A 23,238-nucleotide genomic window follows, 5' to 3' on the forward strand; every position below is an offset into this window, starting at 1 on the left:
CAAATGCAGGACTCATAGACAGAAGTAATAAACTCAAAATAATAAATAATAAAAATAAACTCACACTTAAAAAAAATAAACTCACAAAACAACAAACCAACACCCTGAACATGGAAACTAAACACTGGGAAACTAGAAACAGAAACACTTGGAAACAAGGAGCACAGAACTAGGAACAATGGAAAACCAGAACCACAGAGAAACTCACTGAACATGGGACGCTGCGACAACGGACAGAAGGAAACACGGGGCTTAAATATACAAGCAGGAAATGTTATGTTATATTATGTTATGTTATGATGTGCCGCATCAGTTAGGTTTTTCATGGAAATTTTATCTGTACACATGTCAAATAACCAGAACCTACTGTATTCCTATTTATACATATTATTTTGAGGTGGCGTTTTTATGGAATCTACACATTTTACTATCTTACTTTTACAAGTTTCTGGAAAAACTGGAATAAATTCATCTTTGTGTTATAATCACTTTAAACTTGTGAATTAATGATCTTTGTCGCTGTGTTTAACGTCTGGCGACATCTAGAGTTGAAACACATTTATTTAAATGCACAGTTTAACAAATAAATCTTTAACCACCAAGGGGAGCCAAACCTCATTTAGAAAGGCAAACTTCTGGCACCCCCTTACATTAATGAGAGGAACTACTTTTTCCTTTCCCAAGACAATGCCTAATTGACCATCTACTTATTACATTAATCCTAGAACAATAACGACGGGTGTTTTTCACCCAAAGTGATAATGGTAGTGTTACAAAACTGCATATTATTGTTCTAGAGCTATGAATCAAAATTAAAAAAACAAACTCTCATAAAAGATCCATCTATCAGTCGATCCATTCATCCCTATCGCTAAGGGAGAGGCCAGCCACCCTTTGGAGAAAGCTGATTTCTTTTGGTCACCATCCAGAGCTTGTGATGATGGGTAAAGGTAGGGACGTAAATCCACCAGTAAACTGAGTGCTTTGCTTTTATATTCAGCTTTCTTCTCACCATGATGCCCCAGTGTAACGTTTTGCAAAGCTGGAAGTTTGGTCAGTAGATCTTTAATCTGTAAAATTTTTGAACTGTAAAAATGTAAAAGGAAACATTTTCATGAATATTACAAAATTTCTATAATGATTACATAAAATACTTGTACCTATACTTATTGAAATAAATAATAAACAAATGATAAGGGTATCGACTATATTGTATCACCCTATACTAAAATAAATATTTGTATATTTATACTACATTATAACCTTAATAGTATGTAGTATTGAATTAATAGAGCTGAGATAGGCAGTAGGCATATCCATATTCAAGTCTACTATAAAAAGAGGACAGCATGACAATAAATACAAAGGGTTCACCGTGAAGTGCAAGCCACTCATAAGCCTAAAGAATAAAAAAGGCTAGATTGGACTTTGATTTTAAAGAAAAAAAACATTTAAAAAAGCCATCAAAGTTCTGGGAAAACATTCTGTGGATAGATCAAACCAAGATCAAGCTTTACCAGTATGATGGCAAGAAAAAAACACGGAAAAGGTGTGAAACAGCTCATGATCCGAAGCATACCACATCATCTGTAAAACACGGCGCAAGGTTGGGAGTGCATGGCTGCCAGTGGCACTGGGAAACTAGGGTTTTTGCAAGCTAAATGCAATCCAATTGATTGGGTGGCATTTCATAATACCGATGAACAATGACCCAAAACATACAGACAAAGCAACCCAGGAGTTTATTAAAACAAAGAAAAGCAAAAAGGCACTAACCATGGCAGCACAGGAACAAGGGGTCTGCCACACCAGTATCCTTGGTTTATGTGAATAAATAAAGATAACGATTAGCATACAGATGAATGACAAGTTTATTTTTTAGCTCCAATTTTCCTAAATGCACCAATTCAGTGAAGCTTAGCAAGGTCACGTGGGCCCTCTTCCTCTGCATGCTCTCCAAGATGAAGATACAGGAATAACAAGTTTAGCAGGACGCGGCCCTGGTGTATGAAGGTGCAGGGGAAACACTGATTAGTTACTTAGTTTTCGAGCTCTACTTACAATAAAAGTAAAAATGGGCCTTCACATGACTCCTCTGACAGCTGGGACTGTGCAGGGCTTACAGCTGTGTCTGGTGAAGGAAGCCGAAGGTGAAGCCTTGCCTCTCTCTCCAGGGGAACAAGGACAGTTGCCGGGAATGGCTGGAACCATACTGCTCTGGGAACAGGGACTAGTAGGGCCCTAGCCAACCTCACCCAGGGAACCGTTACAGACTTTAGGAGGAACTATAGTCTCAGGATCAGCAGGCTGAGAAGCAGATGTAGTCTTAGGGAGTGTCTCAAGGAGGGCTACAGTTTTGAGGGAATCCATCACATGAGTGTCTTTAATGGAGCCATGATGGTTTTTAGTCACAGATTTGTTGCATTTATGAAAATTTTAGAAGTATAAATGAAAGTTTTCAAAAATGTGTGTTTAGTTCTGAGTATCATTAGGCAATATATTATCTAGGCAAAATAAATAGTCAACTTGTGTTTCAAATAAAAAAATTAATCGGCTTAAAAAAGGATTCCCATATGACAAATGCGCAGTCTGCAACCTGCTTTACACAGTAAACCACAAGAACGTATAACATTATTGCAGCTGTGTGTTCTTTATTGATTGTGGCCAGCAAGGACACCATGACTGAGACTGCTGTACCCGCTAATCACCTCTCTCCACTGTTATGTGGTGCTCCTAACAAAAGCAGCATTCCTGTAGTTGAGCGGTCTATGAAACACAGGAGCTGCAGGTTAAAATAGAGATCTCTTTCTCCTACTTTGCTTAAGTTTGCCACAATATATTTACCAAAAAAAAAAAGATCTCTGTGAAGTGTAGTTAAATAACTTATCTCCTAAACTGCTGCTCACTTACAGGTGAGAAATATAAGATAAGACTTCATTGATCCTACGGCAGGGAAAATTGTGCGTTACCACAGCTCAGGTTCAGATACAAGGTACAGGTACAGATACGAGCACAAAGAGATCCTCCCTAATCTTGATGGAACCTATCAGTTGAGTGTTCTCCTCAAGATTTCATCAGTCATGTCCCAAGAGTGGTGGAGATATGACTGTGTGTTTCAGCTTTTTGATGTAAAGGATCATCAATCATCACCAAATTGGAGAAGGCAGCAATCAGAACAAATTGGAAAAATGTAAATTCTGAAAGTGAAAAAAGATTTTATGTGATTTCTTGAAGATTTTATCTTCTATCCCACAATCCAGTTAATATATTGTTTCAGAAAGTTAATAATAATAAAAAACCAATAAATCAAAAGATTTTAAAAGAAAATGTGTGACAATTAGCCTTCATTGGATAGTTTCAGTACAGATGGACTGAGACTGGCAGGAAAAAACAAGAAACTAACATGCAGCAAAAATTAAGAGTCAAACTGAGGACCTCTTGATTTTTTATTTTATTTTATTTTTTTGTAGAATTTTGTCAGTTCTAAATAGGCTGTAGGTGTGAATGTGATTGTTTCTCTGTGATGGACCTAAACGATATTGCGAAAAGTGTTCCCGTTGTGCTTTCACACTCATATGAACTTAAGTGAAGTGATATCCAATTCTTAATTCTCAGGCTCTCAGGTAAGATCCAAACCTCACCCCAAGTTTGCTTCACTTTAGTTTACTTTGCAGCCACTACTTTATATATATTGTACTCATTGCCCAAGATATTGTTTCATTATTAGATTAGTTTATTTTTTCCATCACACAATGTTTGCACACATATCAACACTGCAAGGTCAAAATTCAGATTTATGTTGTATTAATAAACTTTTCTTGAACTGATGATTTGGCTTCTCCTTCCTGGTTGGCAACAGGTGTGGCTCAGGGCTGAGAGACCTGAAGTCCTGCTGACGACCTCATTGGATTGAACCACAAGCCTTGTTGCCTGGGGGGTGTTTGTTGAATTGTTTTGTGTTAGTTGATTATATGGCAGCCGTTTTGTCTTCCCCTTGTGTGTCCTATGGTTTAGCTAAGCCAGTATATAGGTTCCCTCATGTGTCAGTTCATCTTGTCTTATGTTTGTTTGAGGTTTTACTAGTGGTTATTTTGAGTTAAGTTTATTGCTTTTACCTCTTTTATTAGTCTGTCTGTTTAAGTTTCTGGATTTGTTAAATGTTTTTCATGTTTTGGGGTAAATAAAACCCCACTTTTGAATTAAACCACTGTGTCCTCTATGCTTTACTGCTTAGTCCCTGACAGCACTGTTCTCGAGCAGATCTGAAGGCCACATAAAGTTTGGAAGTGTGTAGCAATTGGCTCTGCAGACAGTCTGCACTCTGTACACTAGGCATCTCAGCTTTTGCTGACCTTGCTCTATGACCATGGTTGAGTTGGTGTCATACCCAATTACTTCCATATCGTTATAATACCTCTAACAGCTGACTGTTGAAAATGAAGTAATGAGGAAATTTCATAACTAGACTTGTTGCACAGGTGGTATCCTATCACAATGCCATGCGGAATTCACTGAGCCTTTGACAATATAGTGTACCTGTCCGGGGTGTACTTCACCTTTCACCCAAAGTCAGCTTGGATATCTGGAAATAGTCCCTGTTCTTAATAATTGTTTTTCTTTGTTTGGCTGAGAAACCAGCTATTTTGATTATCTGCATCATTGCTGCTGTGATTGGTTTCCTTACCTTAACTACTGCTGGAACTGTGGCATATATCCGTACAAAAGGTGAGCTATGTGGAGGTTGATGATTGGACCTAAAAGCAGACATGTGGAAACCAAAACTTGACTTAAACCAAGAGTGAGCTGTTTATATAGGCTGGAGAGCGATACAAAACAAAAGGCAGGAGGAAACTAAGGCAAAACTAACTGGACTATACAGGGGAAAATATAAAATAATAATTTTAAAATTCTAAAAAGTTAAAAAAAGTTAAAAAGAAACTTTTTTTTTGTTGTTTGTGACAAAGACAATTACATGTAGGTAAAACCAAACAGTATTAATCACTGAAACATTCACGATTCCCAAAAGGGGTGGGTTATGGACACTAAGTGACTGATAGAAAAAAAGAGATAATGTTGAGAAAATTTTGGGGGAAAAACTGAACTCATGTGGTCCAAAACTACATTTGCGTTTTGGTCCCTTTTGTGTATTTTCCCTCAGATGACACCTTTATTCAGTTTTATTAATGCCTAATCAAACAAATAAAAGCCTGTTTATGATTATAGATTAGGATTATAATTAGATGATTATATTTACACTGGCTCTTTATGACGACAGCTCAGCAGATCAGATGGATCCTGAATCTCACACTAATTTACTTTACTACTATAGCCTAATTTCATGTCTTCTACTGGCCATCTCTTGAATTTATGTAATTATCTTGGGTGTAACTGACAAAATTGACTCATGTTTGAATAACTTGCGTTGATTTAACTCAATTGTTTAAGTTACTGCCAAAGAAAAACATCTGTGTGCAACCAATGTCTAATATTGAATTAAGTAAATCCAAAATGTGGTCTTTTTTCAGTGTGACTGCAATTTCTGATATTATTTGTTTATTCATATTAAAGTAAACCTATTTGACTTTAAGAAAGAAAATTAGTGATGAATGACGCTTTGGCTCCCCCTCGTGGTTAAATCAGATACCACGTTGCAGGTTTGATTCTAATAAAGCTATGATGTTCTAAAGGAGAGATAGAGAGGACATATTTTAAGAAGGTGTGGTGTAGAGCGCAACGCCGCCATCAAGTCAGTGGAAAAAAGCAAAAACTTGAGGAAAACCGTGCAGTGTATAAGTGACTGAAAAGCCCACCAATAAACAATTACGTCATTTTGTTCTAAACTGCTTCATCTACACATCTTTTTTTTTTGTTGCTTTTTTTCCTTCAGTGCCTTTAAATATTCATCACAGGCAGCAGAGAATAAGACCCAAACACTGGACACTGCAAGATAATTTCACAAGTTTATTAACCATAGAAATCATAGGAAAATATGTAGCAATGAGCAAGGAGGAAACGGGCAGGCTAGCAGCTGAGCAGGCAGATCTTCAGAGACGATGCAGCGTTTAGTCCACGGAGTTCTGTCCAAGGACAAATGGGGGCATGACACCATGTCACTGTGAGTTAAAGTTTAGGTTATTATCTAATAACACATGTAGAAGCTGGCATGAACAGACTAAATATAATTGAGTCTGTAACTTTGTAAAGTTACATTAATTTTGTCAAATTTATGGTTTACTTTGACAAAAAGTCTGATAAAACAGCCTACTGGGAAGAAAGATACATCAAACGGCTCTAAATGTGACATGGTTGTTCAGCTATACTGGCATTTTCCCACAAAGCCAGTTCTACAGTTTACAGAAAATGTTGCAAAACAAGTGAAGCTACAGTGTGAACAACAGTTCTCTGTGTGAAGATACTTTGTTGGTGTGGATGTTTCTAGCAGGAGAAGGTGATACTAAATCTGAAATCATCTCAAACTGGTATTTTGAACATGACAGTCAGTTCACTGTATTCAAATAGCATCCATCAAGTTGGGATGGGAGATTTGCATCATGCATATCAATGTGACTGCAGGACCTGTGTGATGCTGTCACATGTCAATATGGTGAAAAACTCCAGGAATATTTCCAGCATCTTCTTAAATCTAAACTACAAAGAATTAAGGCAGTCCTGAAGGAAAAAAGAGATGCAGCCCGCTAGTAGCAATGTGTACCTAATAAAGTGGCCACTCACTGGCCACTTTATTAGGTAGGAAAAAATGTCTATTAATGTATACAGTGTTGTCACTCATCTGGCTTTAATTCTCTTAACCAGTTTTGCCTGGGCTCTCTTGAGTTCACATTACTGTCACAGTGACATAACATAATCTAGGAAAGGTTTATAAAGATCCCACATGAAAATAACAGTTAGCTTCATTTTAGTGAACCATAAGCATATATCCGAAAACACTCAGAAGTTTAACAATCCAGAAGGTTACAGGTTATTTCCATTTAATTCCACTTTAAACAGTTAAAACATGAAAATTCAGTTTTGACAGTAACACAGTCATATATGATCTCATAGGAACATTATGAAAAGTGCATAGATGTTTATTTTTACACTTCATATTCAAGTGTATTTTGTAAACTGTGTCTCTTTAAATTACAAATTCCCTTGTAATTAAAACCTGTTTCTGTTTTTAGATTTTTACTTTTACTTTTACTTAATATGTTTGAAGAGACATTCGTTGAAGGCGTTTATCATCAGCTCATCTGGTCCAGGTTTTGCTTAGATCCAGTTTCAGTATAACTGAATGGACTGCTCTGATAATTTCCTTGTAATGGCTGTGCAAGTCTTATTCTTAAACGTGGTTACTAGTTTGGAGATGGTAGATGTGCTATTTTAATATTATTTTATTTGTAATTTTAAATGTATTCATTTTTAAGGCACTGTATATTGTTATGTATTTATTTATTAAGTTATAATTTATTACAGACTAACTTACTGCAGACCTTTAATGCCCAAATCACAACCCTCAGAAAGTAGCTTTTATTTTGAAATCAGGTAGTTTCCTGTGGGGGCTGGCTTTACCCAGTTTGAAGGCAGAAAAAACAGACTCTCACGATAAACACAGCAACACAAAAGCAACATGAAACCTGTGTATCTATTACTCCTCTGCTCTAATGTGGTATGTCCAGGTAAGATCATACGTTAAATATTAAAAGTAGTTTACTTTATTATTACAGCTTGAATATGGCTAACTTTTATGAGTTGTCATTTTGTTTACTTCTCCTTATGCTTACCAGTTGGGCTCTGAAGAAATGTAGCCCAACTGTAATGTGTAATGTATTGTTAATTTGCAGTGGTCGAAGTTGTATAATGAGAAATGACATTTTGTGAAGTATTTCCTCCTTAAACTGTCCTATTTGTAAAGTGTTAAATTAGTCTCAGCAGGGTTACAAATGTATATGATGTCATACACAAGTGTTAACTAAGATTTACAAATGAGTATTAATATTTCGGTGCAGTTTTCAGTGCTCATAAATGTGTGCTCCAGTCCACATACAAAGGAATCTGAACACATACAATGTTTTACAAATGTGTGTGTTAATGTGGTGGACATCTGGAATATTTGGCCTTATCTGTATTTTTTATGTTTGTTTCAAATAAAACAGCTGATTCTGTTCATCTGGACCTAGCGTTTTCAGTCGGAGAAATATTTCATCACTCATCCGAGTGACTTCTTCAGTCTCAGCTGACTCCAGATTCCCCCAATTTTATAAATAGTAAAGTTGCATAACAACCGAAACTCGCACTGTTTCCTAACAATAAGCCACAATTATTTTTTTCAGACTGTCATGATCACACATAAATGATTGCAGACATTCCCAAACTCTGTGAATGGTAAAAGGTCAGGATCGAAGGTTCTTATATTGCTTTTAAGGTTGGGAAAACCTGCAGTCAGCAGAAGTCACTTGGATGAGTGATGAAACATTTTTCTCTGAGAATGCTACGTCCAGATGAACAGAATCAACTCTGGGATTTTCTGACCTGGGTTTTTGAGCATGCATCAAGATAAATAGAATGAATCTTTTATTTTCTAAATAAATATAAAACACAGGAATCTGGGGGAAATCCAGCACTTGAACGCAGCTTACATTTGTTATCCCTCCCAAATAAATCAGGTGATATAATCAGGTGATCTGTGCACTGGCATTTAATGCTCTGTAAGTTAGCAAAAAGAATGCCACAAATATTCATAGACTTTTTTATGCACAGGGAAGTTTTTGAAAGTGTCAATGATCAGATTTGTGAAGCTAAACATAAATGTGCACATTAATTTTCATTATTTGTTCAGGTTTGGGTACACACATTTGTAAGTACTCAAAAGTACACATATATCATTGTACATGCGTCATAATTGATCACACACACCTGCTGTGGAGTCTGATTCATACCGAATTAATCATATTTCTGATTAATGTTTATATATTTCATTTATTTGTTTACTAACATTATAAACATTTTTGTCCCACAGTGAAACACTCATTGGTTAGTTTTGACACTGGTTCCTCTGGAAACCCAAACATCTCTGAGTTTGTGGGTTTCCCAGTAATTGATGGCATTCAGGTGGCTTACTACTGTGACAGCAGCAACAAGATACTGGAAGCAAGACAGGACTGGGCGAAGAAAATATTAGATAATAACCCTCAGATGTTGGAGTCGCTCACTGATTATTGTTTTGTGGATCGGCCAAATCTATTCAGATTATGGATTTCTAGTTTGAAGCAGCAGTTAAACCAAAGCAGAGGTGCAGTGTTTTCTGTTATTTGTTTTGCCAAATCATCATAAATCATGTATATGCATGAACAAAACTGATTAATGTAAAAGATTGTTAGCATAATTAGTTATTTATTAGGTATAATAATACATTTTGTAATCATCAAACCTCACTAGTGTGCCCTAAAAAGAATAAAATAATTCATAAAAATAATTGTTCTCAATTTTAGTCTTGTATTAACAATGTTAAGATTTTAACTTTAAAAATTATAGATCATGTCTCTGTTTTATGTCTTGCATTATGTCTTTATTGTGCTTCTTACAGTTTATAGCCTCTGAGTTTCAGATGTTCGCTGTAATCTCTGTTTTCTCTCTCGCCTCAGCTGTCCATATTTTACAGATGATAGAAGGCTGTGAATGGGATGAAAACACCGGAGAGGTTACGGGGCTTTTACAGTACGGATATGATGGAGAAGATTTTCTTAAATTGGATCTGAAGACGCTGACGTGGATCGCACTGAAACCAGAGGCTGACATTATCAAACAGAGTTGGGATGCTGACACAACCAGAATGAAAGACCGTGAAAAAATCCTCACTAAGATTTGTCCAGAGTGGCTGAAGATGTACGTGGAGAGTGGCAACAGCTCTCTGCAGAGAACAGGTAGAATCACATGACCTGATGCAGTAGTGTTTGTTTTACTTTGTATTATCTTTTGAAAAATAGTTATCACTGAAAGAGAAAATGGCAAAAACGTTTAAGTAGATTTAAAATTTAATGATTTAGAAGGTATGAAAACTGATATGAAGTTTTCCTGATAACTGCAGTTTTAGGTTTTGGATCAAAAGCATCTTATATACATATTTAGGGCCTCTCTGCAATGTGACAAGATATCATGCCTTCAATCACACACAGAGTCAGTGAAGGGCAGAAAGTCTGATCATCTTAAATAATTGAAACAACAAAAGAAGAGGCCATCTCTCACCATGGCCATTTTGATTATAGCTCCTCTTCCAGCCTCCTTTCTTGTTCATATGCATTTTAGGAACTGAGACATCCTCCAGCATGATGTACTGCGACTGATTTCTGAATAACAGACAAGAGGACTAACAAGATAAGGAGGAAATTAGTGAAATGTCTCAAGAAAAGCAATTGTCAAAATGAAACAGGAAGTTTAAACAGTACCATTTAATAACCTCCTTTTTACTTTTAACTGAGAACATTTATACAGTAATTTAATGTTTTTGTGAGTAAAATTTACAGTCAGCAGGTCAACTTGTTCAGTGAAAGATCTTAATGCAGTGATGCTGTAGTTCATCAGTGGTTTCCAAACAGTGAGCCAATTTGCAGCTTCTCTTTTAGCGCCACCTGGTGGTGAATTTGGCTTCTGGTGATGTTAAAATTGATGGATGGATTAAGATAATATTTATCATGTTTGTGGTTGAAAGACTATTATTGACATGAACTGAAACTCATGATTTTTCATTAAGTATTAAGTATTCTTGTGTTCACAATTTCATTACTATATCTCAGAGTGTTTCGGGTTATTTTTAGTCTAAAAGATCTCATATTGTAGCCTTATGCAGCTGCTGGAAGCTGGTGATGAAAAGTTATATGTGTTATATGATCATATACATTAGATGTTTTAAATGTCTCTTGTATTTATCCTCCCCTCTCTAAAGAACTCTGAATTATCTTCTGTCTAAACAGTGCTACACAAATAAACTTGACATGACTTAAGATGATGATTGTTTGGCTCTAACAACTCTGTTTTGAATATTAGGTTTTGGTTGAATTCCTTTCCTTCTTCCAGTTCTTCCCTCAGTGTCTCTCCTCCAGAAGACTCCCTCCTCTCCAGTCAGCTGCCACGCTACAGGTTTCTATCCTCAAAGAGCCGTGATGTTCTGGAGGAAAGATGGAGAGGAGCTCCATGAAGGTGTGGATCCTGGAGAGATCCTCCCCAACAATGATGAGACCTTCCAGATGAGTGTTGATCTGAATATTTCATCAGTCACACCTGAAGACTGGGGGAGGTACGACTGTGTGTTTCATCTCTCTGGTGGTAAAGACATCCTTGTCACCAAACTCAATAAAACTGTGATCAGAACAAACTGGGGCAAAAAAATATTTAACACTGATGAAGGTGAGAGAAACATTTTTTTTGCCCGTATTGCGGATTGATTGTCTATAATGTTTCGGATTGTTTTACCTTGTTATTTTTTGGACACAAAGAAGAATAACTGTTACAAGATCCAGCAGGTCCAGCCAGGCTCCACCATCAGCCAGCAGGCCCAGCCAGGCTCCACCATCAGCCAGCAGGCCACAGCCAGACTCCACCATCAGCCAGCAGGTCACAGCCAGGCTCTACCATCAGCCAGGCTCTACCATCAGCCAGCAGGCCACAGCCAGGCTCCACCATCAGCCAGCAGGCCCAGCCAGGCTCCACCATCAGCCAGCAGGCCCAGCCAGCAGGCCACAGCCAGGCTCCTCCATCAGCCAGCAGGCCCAGCCAGCAGGCCACAGCCAGGCTCCTCCATCAGCCAGCAGGCCTAGCCAGGCGCCATCATCAGAAATTCCGCTTCCGGGTCCCTCGTGGTGGCCGCCTCGTGCTCTCGCTTCAGTATGCCACCCAAGAAAGGCCCAACACCAGAGGAGGTTGAGGACATTAAAACCTCCCTCGGAGCGCTGTGCGGAGACGTGGCAGCAGTCAGGGCGCAGCAGGAGCTGCTTCTGGGGCTACTGGAGGAGGTAAAACAGCTACGCCTCCAAAATGCCGAAAAGGACAGACGGATCATGGAGCTCGAGCGGCGGGTGGATGAGCTTGGAGCAAGTTACACCCGTACGAACGACCGGTGGTCATCAGCGGTATTAAAATCAAGCCGCGCTCGTACGCGCACGCAGTGGCCGGGAACGTCGGGGAGCCCAGCGACGAGGAGACCCGCTCGGTGGAGCAACAGGTTGGCGTCCTTCCTCCAAAGCAAGGGGATAGAGATGGACCTGGAGCACATAGAAGCATGTCACTCACTGCCCAGGAGGAGTGACAGACCGCCGGCCGTTGTTATGAGATTTGTCAATCGGAAGAACAAGGTCGCACTGCTGAAACAAGGACGCAAACTGAAAGGCACGGACGTTTTCATTAATGAGCATCTGACACGAAAAAACGCAGACATCGCGAGGAAGGCAAGGCAACTGAAGAAGAATGGTAAAATACAACATACTGGGTAACAAACTGTAAGATTTTCATTAAGCTAAACGGGACACCAGAAGAGGCAAAAGTACTGATAGTGAGGAACATGGAGGATCTGGACAAGTACAACTGACACTAATGTATCGAGGTAATATATAACTCTAATGACAATCAAATGATAAATACACCAACATCTCCAATTACACCAGGAAATGACATGGACATGTTGAAATTAATTCTTCAACAGAAAGTAATTGATCTAGATTGTGAATATAAGGAGCATAATATAATAGATCCAGAAATAGATTCTGGAAGTAACTTTCTCTCTACTTTTGTTAAAAATTGTAATTATTTCACTCAGGAACAATATGAAAAGAAATTAACCTAGACGGGAAGCTCTCATTAATTCACTTTAACAGCAGAAGTATGTACTCTAATTTTGATTTCATTAAGGACTATTTGCAACAATTTTTCTCGCCCCTTTAGTGTTATAGCCATCACTGAAACTTGGTTCAATGTCGATAAAGGAATAGATTTTTGTTTTGAATGGATATGATTTAAAATACATGAATAGATTAAATAAGGCGGGCGGCGGGGTTGCTATATATGTTCATAACTCTATAAAATATAATGTTTGTAACAACTATGTCTATGGCTATTGATGGAATTTTGGAATGTTTGACTATTGAGATCATGAATGAAAAAAAGAGGAATGTTATAATAAGTTGCATATATCGGACACCCAGTTCAAGTATTGACACTTTTAATGAATGGATAGAAAAAACGTTTGCTTCGGTGAACCAAAAATTACTATTTATCTGTGGTGACTTTAATATTGATTTGCTAAACCCAACAAGGTTAAAAGCCATTGATGACTTTACTGACACGATGTACAGCTTATCACTATATCCAACAATAACAAAGCCAAGCAGAATAACATCACATAGCGCCACTATTATTGACAATATTTTTACTAATGTCATGGATTTCCAAATTAATAGTGGCCTGCTTGTCTGTGATATAACTGACCACTTACCAGTTTTTACTTTGTGTGACTGTGATTTAAAAAAAATAGATACCAAGAATCATGATAGCAAAGCGAACAATAAATGAAGGAAGCAATTCATGCCTTCAATTTCGATTAGCACAACAAGATTGGAGTTCGGTGTATGAAGAGTCAGATGTGGACAAGGCTTATGACAATTTCCTAGATATTTTTACTATGTGGTACAATAAACATTGTCCTGTAAACGAACACATGACAAAGAAAAAAAAGATAAAAAGTCCTTGGCTCACAAAAGGAATTATTAATGCTTGCAAAAAGAAAAAACAATCTGTATAAACAGTTTATCAAAGTAAAAACAAAAGAAGTGGAACAAAGATATAAAGCATATAGAAATAAATTGACTGATATTATAAGAACGAGCAAACAACTTTATTATAGAAGAAGATTATATGAAAATAAAAACAATATAAAAGGAACTTGGGATGTGTTAAAACAACTTAATTAAACAAGGATCTTCTGGAACATCATATCCTGAATATTTTACTGATGCAAATGGTGAAAATCACAACATGAGTAATATTGTCGATGGGTTCAATAAATTCTTCATAAATGTTGGCCCCGAACTAGCAGCGGACATCCCGTGTCATAAAAATGAAAATATCAGCAATATAAAATCAAATCCCTTTTCACTGTTCCTCTCAGCTACAAATGAGCAAGAAGTAATAAATATCACATTAGAATGTAAAAGTAAGTCTTCAATGGATTATCACGACATAAATATGTCTGTAGTTAAACAGGTTATTCTGAATATTGCTAGTCCCTTAACATATATCTGTAATTTATCATTTCAGTCCGGTTGTTTTCCAAAAAAAATGAAAATTGCGAAAGTAATACCACTATATAAAAGTAATGACAAACATAGTTTTACCAATTATAGGCCTATTTCTCTACTGCCTCAATTCTCAAAAATTCTAGAAAAACTTTTTAATTCAAGATTACAAAAATTCCTTGAAAAACATCAAATAATAAATGTTGGTCAGTATGGTTTCAGAACACAAAGAACCACTTCAATGGCGATAATTGAGGCAGTAGAAGAAATTACTGATGCACTGGACAAAAATAAATATGCAGTTGGTATTTTTGTTGATCTCAAAAAGGCCTTCGACACAATTAATCACTCAATTTTATTGGATAAATTGGAAAGATATGGTATTCGAGGGAAAGCTGGTAACTGGTTAAAAAGTTATCTAACGGGTCGGGAACAATATGTTAGCATAGGGCATTACCATTCAGAGAAACTTGGTATTACATGTGGTGTTCCCCAAGGGTCAGTGTTGGGACCAAAACTTTTCAATGTATACATAAATGATATTTTGATGTTTCTCAAGTATTTAAACTCATACTGTTCGCAGATGACACCAACATATTTTTCAGTAGCGATGATTATACTGATCTTGTAATGACTGTAAACAGGGAGCTACAATTAATAAAAAATGGATGGACATAAATAAATTATCATTAAATATAAATAAAACTAAAGCAATGTTTTTTGGTAATTTTAAATATAATATAGAATTACCAATTATCATTGAAGGTGTACCAATTGATAATGTGAGTGAAAACAAATTTTTGGGAGTCGTAATTGATAACAAAATTTCATGGAAACCCCACGTCAGACACATAAAAACCAAAATTTCCAGAAGCCTCGCAGTTTTGAACAAAGTGAAACAATTCCTTGATAAAGATGCACTTCGTACTCTGTACTGTACCCTGGTTCTTCCATATCTTACATATTGTGTGGAAGTGTGGGGAAACACATATAAAAATACAACTAATCCATTAGTCACAGTACAGAAACGAGCACTGCGTATAATTCACAAGGCTGGTTATCTAGATCATACTCACAAATTCTTTCTTCAGGCAAAGTTACTTAAATTCCAGGATCTGGTTAATTACAATACATCCATAATTTTGTATAAAGCTTTTACTAAACTTTTACCGGCAAATTTACAAACTAGATTTGAAATTCGAGAAAAGGTTTATAATGTTAGAGGATTTGGAGAATTCAAATTACCCAGAACTCGAACAACCCGTAAAGGTTTTTGTGTGTCTGTATGTGGTGTGAAAATCTGGAACAGTCTGAGTTCACAACTGAAACAATGCAAAAATATTCATAGATTTAAAATTCTCTACAAACAGTTGGTCTGGTCACAGTATACTCAATGATGGTTTTTAGTGTGTTCTGTAATGTCTGTTCTCTTACCATTGCTGGTATGGATTCAAAAAAAAAAAAAAAAAAAAAAAAGACTGTGCGTATGTATGTACATATATGTACATGTGTGTGTAGATATATATGTATGTATATGTATGTGTGTATGTGTGTGTTTGTTACTTGTAGTTATTACTGCCTGTTACCTGTGGTAATGTAATTTATAATTTATATATTCTGTATTCAGTTATGAAGGCTCTAATTGTTGTTTGCGAGCTGCAGTTTAGATGCTTGTATGCGCCCGGGGCTGTTGATGGGACTGTATGCAATAATGGGCGTAGCTGCGGGAAGTATATTGTTTTGTTTTGTTTTTTGTTTTTTTGTTGATGAGTGAGTATAGGGGTGGGATTTAATAAGTTTTCTTCGTCCCACTCCTTTTTCAGGCAATTTTTGTTTTTTTGTTTTGTGCATTTTATGTTCAATATAGGTATTTGTTGTGCCTGGAAATGAACAAATAAATGAATGAATGAATGAACTGTAGGAATAACTAATGGAGATCCTAACAGAGGAAAAAAATCTTTCTATTTTTTTCAGTGATTGTAAAATCTAATAATTTTCTCTCTTTTGTTAATAATAATATTCTAACTTAATTCGATTCTAGCATCAAATCACAACAGTTGCAAATGTGAGTGAAGCTGGCCCCCCCACCTTCTTCAAATCCAACAAAAGTGGTATCAAACGTTTGTGCTGGTTTGTGCTGCAAAAATTTTCGTTTGTGCTGCTATCATTTTAAAAATATTAATAAAATAATGTCCTGATGCGTGCTCAATCATCCAGGTAAGTAAATTCCAAAAGGTTGATTCTGTTCATCTGGACATTTTCAGTGGGAGAAACGTTTCGTCACTCATCCAAGTGACTTCTTCGGTCTCAGCTGACTGCGGGTTTCTCCAACCTTATAAACAGTACATTTGCACAGCAAAGGAAACTAGCACCACTGAATGAACAATGGGCTGGGGGGTTAGTTCCATGATTGTTAGTATGCAAATTTTTATGACCATTGATCAACGACTACTAATCAAAGACACAGATTCTCGAATGGCCATGAGTACCATTCACAGAGAGTTGGGGAATGGCTGCAATCACAGCATTGTAAGATGGCGAAAGATGTACCCTTGGGCCCCCCTTCTCGATTCAGAGTTGGTCAGCATCCTGACAGCTTGATGGACGAAGCTGTCTCTCAGTCTGCGGGTTCTGGCCTGGAGGCTCTTCAGTATCCTTCCTGATGGCAGCAAACTGAAGAAGCTGTTGAAGGGATGAGTGGAGTCACCTGTAATGGAGAGGACCTTCCGGATGAGGCAGGCGCAGTAGATCTCCTGGGGAGGGAGGCAAGAGAGGTCCCCACAATCCTCTCCGCTGCTCTCACTACCCGTTGTCATTTTTTTCCTGCAGGACCCAGTGTGATATTGTTATCTATGTCATTACAGCGGATGGATCGATATACTTTTGTTTTAAACTACTTTAACTGCACATTTTATCCTATATGTTTATTTTCATTTGTTTTTCTTTACTGAGCAGAGACGTCCTCTGACATGCTGTTCAACACCATCGCTGCAGTCGTTGTTTTTGTTGTTCTCATTCTCATTGCTGCTGCTGGATTTGCTGTTTGGAAAAAGAGGAAAAGTGAGAGATTCAAAGAAACTGAGTTCACCAGTCAACCAGTAGCAGATGGGAAATGCTCAGTTAGATTATTTCTGTTGTACTTTTTACATTAGATATGGTTCTTTCTGAATTTATGTGAGGAAAACACGAGATTTTCAGGCACTTCGGAATGTTAAAAACTCATTTGCCTTTTGTTTTGTTTTTCTTGTTTGTTTGTTTTTTAAATTTCAGACAGACGGCCAACATCTTGTAAGTTCCCCTTCCTTGTCTCACTTTGTGACATGCACTCTGGATTTAAAACAAGGATTTTAATAATATTACCAATGGATTTATTCCCATCCTTTTTCAAGACATTTGCTTCAGATTCCTTTATTATCATACAGATCTATTTAATACTGTGATGCATCAAACACTCTGGTTTTAATCAAGCATTTAATATTAGACCAAGATAAGCTGAGTAAAAGAAAATTGCAGTTTTTAAATTGTTTTATTCATTAACGGGAAAAAAGATATCCAAACCTAGACTCTGAATGAATAAGTTGCTCTAAGTTGATTTTCTTAAGTAAACTTTTTTGAGGCAACGACTTTGCACAATTTTTTTTAAGGGAACTAATTAGATTTTACAGTGTATCTTTACAGTGTATCTGTCACTATGTAAAAAAACAACTTGTGACTTTTTTATGATTTTGCAGCAAAACATGGTGCCAGGTTAACCTTCGCATGCATGACCCATGTCTGTTTGTGCCTTAGAGTGAAAAAGATAATTATTTTTTATTAATGAATTCTTGCTGATGCAGTTTCTCTTTCTTATTTATAGTCTAGCTCAATTGCTCTGCCTCACTTGAACTGAAAAATTGAGAGGTTTTCATTTTTACTTATTGAGCTGCGGAGCATTTTACAAACAGATAAAAAGAAATCCAGACTGAAGGTTTTTGATTTTTCTTTTCAGCTCCTGACAAAGGATCTGAGCTGTCAGAGCGACTAAATCAACAAGGCTGACTGTCGTGTCTCTCTTCCCACCACATCTCAAAAGGTTCTCTATTAGACTGAGAGCCGGTGACTGCAGAGAGCATTACAGACTCAGTAACTCATGAACTCACTTTGACATGTCGTGTTATCCTGCTGGAAGGTGTCCCGATTCGCGATGTTGAGAACCAAAACCAAATACCAGAGGCCCAGGAGGATGCAATCAAACAGATGAGTTTATTGAACACACGCGTGGGAAGATGTACACTGCAAAACATCAGATGTAGATCTCCACCCAAAAATACACTTCAGATTGCCTTTATAACGTCAGGGTTGGTTAACGCCCCTTCCCGCGTTGTACAAGAATATAAATTGTATTTTAAGAACATCATCTGCATGTTTTATAGACAATGAGCAATCTTAAGAGATAAATGCAGACACTGAAGTTCCCCTCTCTAGCATCTTCTCCAAATATGGTGATGGAGACGTTTCCCATGGACTGGTCCTCCTTTTAGGCCCATCTTCTGTCACCTGTTACTAAGCAAAACTCAGATGCAACAAGAAGCCGGATACATTCAGGCCTTCACTCAAGCCTGTTTCTAGATTATATGTAATATATGTGTGTTGTAAGCGTGTACGCAGTTTTAACCTTCTATAGCTCCAAGTCACTTACACAATAGATCGCCCGGACATCGCACCGAACGAGGCTTATGACCTTTCCTTAATTGACTGAGCTTTAACTCTTTAATAAGCAAAAAATGCAATGTGTATAAAATGGTCTTACCTGTAAAAAAAAGGTTAATGTAATGCCAACAGCTTCAATACATGTTTTACTGTAATGATGATTCATTTGATTAATGCAATGGTAATAATGATGAGTATGAGTAGCAGTAAAATATTTCCCTTATTCCACAAAGGACAACATGTTGACACGCTGGTCATAAATGAGTGGACATGGTGAGCAACATAGTAGTTGCTGATAACAATCAGGGACGCTGTGGGGTAATATATCCTCCATTGCCAACACCATTAACCAGCAGCAGAACATCAGTCTTATTTGCGATATGCATTTCTGGACTCTTTATGTTTGGTAAACTACCCCCTGAAGGTGGGGGTTTGTGATTGGTTAAACTTGTTTCTCTTCTGTTTGTTTTCAGCCTAGCATCCACAGTTTTCAAGATCTCATGTTCAAATTTTGTGTGACATGTCATTATGGTTGACAGCAATGACAGCTTAAGCTTTTTTTTTTTTTTTTTTTTTTTGCCTGTCCCGTTTTGCTCTTTTGCCATCAGAATTATTGTCTAAAGGCAAAAAAAAAAAAAAAAAGCCCAACGGATTTACTTTACCAAATGGACCATCCCAGCCTTGCCGTATTGGTCTATTTGATTCACCTTTTATTGTTTATTTTATTTTCACTTGCTAAATACAGGACAGACTTGACTGGGGAAAAGAAAGGGGAGAAAGAAAGCGGGAAAGAAAAACAGCGGGGAAGAGGGACGGGGATACAGGGCAAAAAACAAAAAACAAACAAAATAAGCAGACAAAAAATACATATATCAATCACCTGGATCACCTGTTGAGAAAGAAAAAAGAGAAAACAAGCAGAAGAAAAAAAAGAGCAACATAATAAACAACATCACGATGATCTATGGGAATATCACAGTAAATACTAAACATTATTGTGCAGCACGTAAGATCGACAGCGCACAGTGTGCTTTGAGGTAGGAGCCAAAAAGGGTGTAGTTTGTGTGTGAGCACCCGTGTGTACACCTGTGAGCATGGACGCGCTTGCTTTTAAAAGGTTCCTTCATGTAATGATCTGTTAGAGGGTGTGGGGCGGCCACAGCCCCGTCCTCCAGGGCATGAAGCAGGTATGGAGGAGATCAAAACTCCAGACATCCAGAGGCCCTCAGAACACACTAAGGAAGACCAACAGAGGGGCAGCCGCGCCACTGTCCCAGAAAGAGCTGAGGAGAGTCCCAGATGAGGGCTCACTCAGCAGCCGCGGAGCAGAAGCCAGGGGGGGTTGCAGTGACGTGCCCGGGAGCTCCGCCGGCAGCCAGAGTGACCGAGCCCCAGGTCGAGAGGCCGAGGGCACCCCACCCCCAAAGTGTCCCGAGCGAGCCCCAGGCTCCAGGCCCCGACAAGCAGCCACCAAGGAGTGAGCCAGTGTGTACCTGGACGCCCATCCCCGGACACAAAGAACCACCAACGCACCGATGTCTGAGGGCGTCTGCCACTGGTAGGGGAAGTGGTGGGGGGAGATAGGCCTCCATACCTTGGAGGGCCTGAGATGTCCCCAGAGAGGTGGTGTCTGACCCATACGGAAAAGAAATAGTAAAAACTTATATGTGATTACTCATGAAAGTGGCCACTTTCGCATTACTTTCATACATTGTTTTAGTAAGTATCCAAAACATACAAGTTTCATTATATAATTTTTCAAGGGATCTTATATCTGTTTTCACTCTTATATGCTTTTCATACAAGTTTCACACAAGACAGATACAAACTTTATAAGATTTATATATATCTTTTCCATATGGGGATACCCGACCTGACATACAGGGAGTGCAGAATTATTAGGCAAATGAGTATTTTGTCCACATCATCCTCTTCATGCATGTTGTCTTACTCCAAGCTGTATAGGCTCGAAAGCCTACTACTAATTAAGCATATTAGGTGATGTGCATCTCTGTAATGAGAAGGGGTGTGGTCTAATGACATCAACACCCTATATCAGGTGTGCATAATTATTAGGCAACTTCCTTTCCTTTGGCAAAATGGGTCATTATAGTCTAAATATGAAGTCCACTCTATTTTAAAATATTTAATAAAGTCTTCATCTTTAAGCAGTGATGTATTAAATCTCCAGTTTTTACTTGGCGTAGTATTATTCTTGTGCATTAGTGTTAAAGATACAGGACCATGATCGCTGACAGCTATAGGGTGAATCTCAGTGTCTGAAATGTCGTTCAGCAGTGAGCTGCCGACCAGAAAATAATCCAGACGAGAGTAGGAGTGATGAACATGTGAGAAAAAAGTATATTCCTTACTGTTGGGGTGAAGGGAGCGCCATGCATCGCAAAGACCAAAGTCGCTCATATACTGTGGTATATGTGGTCCTACACAGTAGGCCCATTCACAGTATTTTACAGTATACTATTTGTATTGCAGAGCTGAAAGCTTACCAACAAGAGGTTGTCGGGAACGTCTTCTGTTCCCTTGAACAGGAGACTGAAATCATAAACGTGGTTCTAGAAAATAACCCCATAACAATATGGCAAATACAAAGAAAAATAATAGAAAACAACAATATATTTCAAAATATTGATAGGGTCAGCTTATCAACACTGGCCCATGTCTTGCACAGAAATAATCTGATGATGAAGCAGGTCAAGTAAGTCCCATACAATCCCACAATGATGCAAACTCTCAACACTGTATAAATTACATTTTACATATTTCAGTACTGTACAGTAATCAAACTCTGATTGTGCTTCACAATAGTGATCACTCCAGGTTTGTATTAAGTATCATGTGTGTTTCAGAGTTGAGAGCAAGTACAGTAGCTATGTGCAGAATTAAATGTCAAGATTGGGAAAAGAACATCAAACTATTTGAGTATATATGCAGTAGAGTTACATGCCATATTGATGGCCTTAGAATGGGAGGAAGACAGCAGAAGTCCAAAAAAAATATTATACAGTGATTCATTGTCAGTGGTGTTAGCATTGAAAATGGGAATACAAGTAATCATCAGAACATTCTGTATGAAGTTATGTTTGCTCACGATAGATTTTGTGAACACGGTAAAGTGTAGTAATAATGTGGACGCCAGCTCATATAAGCATTATGGGTAATGAAAGAGCAGATAGGATGGCTAAAGAAGTTATTAAAAGAGTAGACATAGATGTACAGATACTATTATTTTAATCTGAAGGAAAGTGTATAGTCTGGAAAGAAAGTAAGAAGTTATGGAAAATGGCATGGGATAATGAAACTACAGGGAGACAGTTATAGAGTACAAAATACAATAGAAGTAAAAAGAAATAGAGGAATGAATCGGCCGGAGGAGATTGTTATAAGTAAGAACAGGGAATTGTTACCTGAGTGGCACTCTTTGTAGGATAGGGAAACATCTGACGGGGTTATGTATTTGGTGTGGTGTTATGGAAATAGTTGAGCATGTATTCATTAACTGCAGGAGGTATGTTAACTATAGATGAGGGTAGAAATGGGAAATACTGAGGAATTCAGCTTTGAAAAGGTGGTTGAGTGGTTAGGATGTCATGAAAGGAAAGGAATTGGTTCTTTGATTTCTGAGAAATACGGAATTATTTGAGAAAATTTAAAGAGTTAGAGGTGATATAAGTAAAATCCAGGGGATGGCAGTAATGCAAAATCTATGGATGCAAGCTGCCGTTAAAATGGATGAAGAAGACGAAGAATGCTTGTGATTTGTTGAGAGTGTATGAGGATGGGAGTTATGGCTTATGTGCGGGGAAAAGTCGCCTGATTTAAGAGGACATTTTCGCAGAAGTGCTAGCTTGCATTGCTGTAACTTGGGTGTGCAGGGCCATGTGTTCGCTGCGTGGTCTGTTTAAGTACGAAAACTGGAGTAATTAAGGCACCGGGTGTTCATCTCAGGGGGAGCTGTACTCCGTTTTCTGCTGGATTAATGCACCGTATGTATTTGAGTTCACCCCTGTATTATATTTTCATGTGGAACAGGGAAAATATACTGTGGTTAAATGCTCAGTTTGACTATTGCCAATTTGTTCCACACCACAAACAAATGACATGCATATACAAAAAAAACCCTGAATTCAACCACTATGTGTAAACTTTCCCAAGTTATAGCATGTGACAGGTAAATAAAGTACATGGTTTTACATGAATATTTCCAAAAATAAAGTTTTTTTATTCACTCTTTAGCAACATGTTTGTGTTG

The 23,238-nt window shown here is 37.7% G+C and overlaps 1 protein-coding gene across 4 annotated transcripts; it reads left to right on the top strand.

Annotated features, from left to right (window-relative positions):
* Positions 1-7,554: 7,554 nt before the first annotated feature.
* On the top strand, positions 7,555-22,823 carry LOC120739447 (major histocompatibility complex class I-related gene protein-like). 4 transcript variants are annotated; one of them, XR_005697218.1, is made up of 8 exons: positions 7,555-7,676; positions 9,017-9,289; positions 9,642-9,920; positions 11,071-11,400; positions 17,235-17,339; positions 17,550-17,567; positions 18,268-18,447; positions 19,202-19,509. XR_005697218.1 is itself a non-coding variant. In XM_040041198.1 (7 exons), exons 1-7 carry the CDS (start codon positions 7,628-7,630, stop codon positions 18,315-18,317), a joined length of 1,104 nt encoding a protein of 367 aa, XP_039897132.1. In that variant the 5' UTR covers positions 7,555-7,627; the 3' UTR covers positions 18,318-19,159. The 4 variants fall into 4 exon arrangements, 3 of the variants coding, with proteins under 3 accessions (XP_039897132.1, XP_039897133.1, XP_039897134.1); XM_040041198.1 differs by lacking the exon at positions 19,202-19,509 and having other exon boundaries at positions 18,268-19,159; XM_040041200.1 differs by lacking the exons at positions 9,017-9,289; positions 19,202-19,509 and having other exon boundaries at positions 7,559-7,676; positions 18,268-19,159.
* The last annotated feature ends 415 nt before the right edge of the window (positions 22,824-23,238 follow it).

This window comes from Simochromis diagramma, unplaced genomic scaffold, assembly GCF_900408965.1.
Source record: "Simochromis diagramma unplaced genomic scaffold, fSimDia1.1 OVJJ01000536.1, whole genome shotgun sequence".
Taxonomy (NCBI): Eukaryota; Metazoa; Chordata; class Actinopteri; order Cichliformes; family Cichlidae; genus Simochromis; species Simochromis diagramma.

What these genes read in the sequence shown, in the direction of transcription:
- LOC120739447 (XM_040041198.1), top strand. Translation starts at nt 7,628, where the DNA reads ATGAAACCTGTGTATCTATTACTCCTCTGCTCTAATGTGGTATGTCCA. An exon ending in GCAGTTAAACCAAAGCAGAG is followed by an intron (nt 9,290 to 9,641) that starts GTGCAGTGTTTT and finishes CTCTCGCCTCAG; the next exon opens with CTGTCCATATTTTACAGATG. An exon ending in CAGCTCTCTGCAGAGAACAG is followed by an intron (nt 9,921 to 11,070) that starts GTAGAATCACAT and finishes TCCTTCTTCCAG; the next exon opens with TTCTTCCCTCAGTGTCTCTC.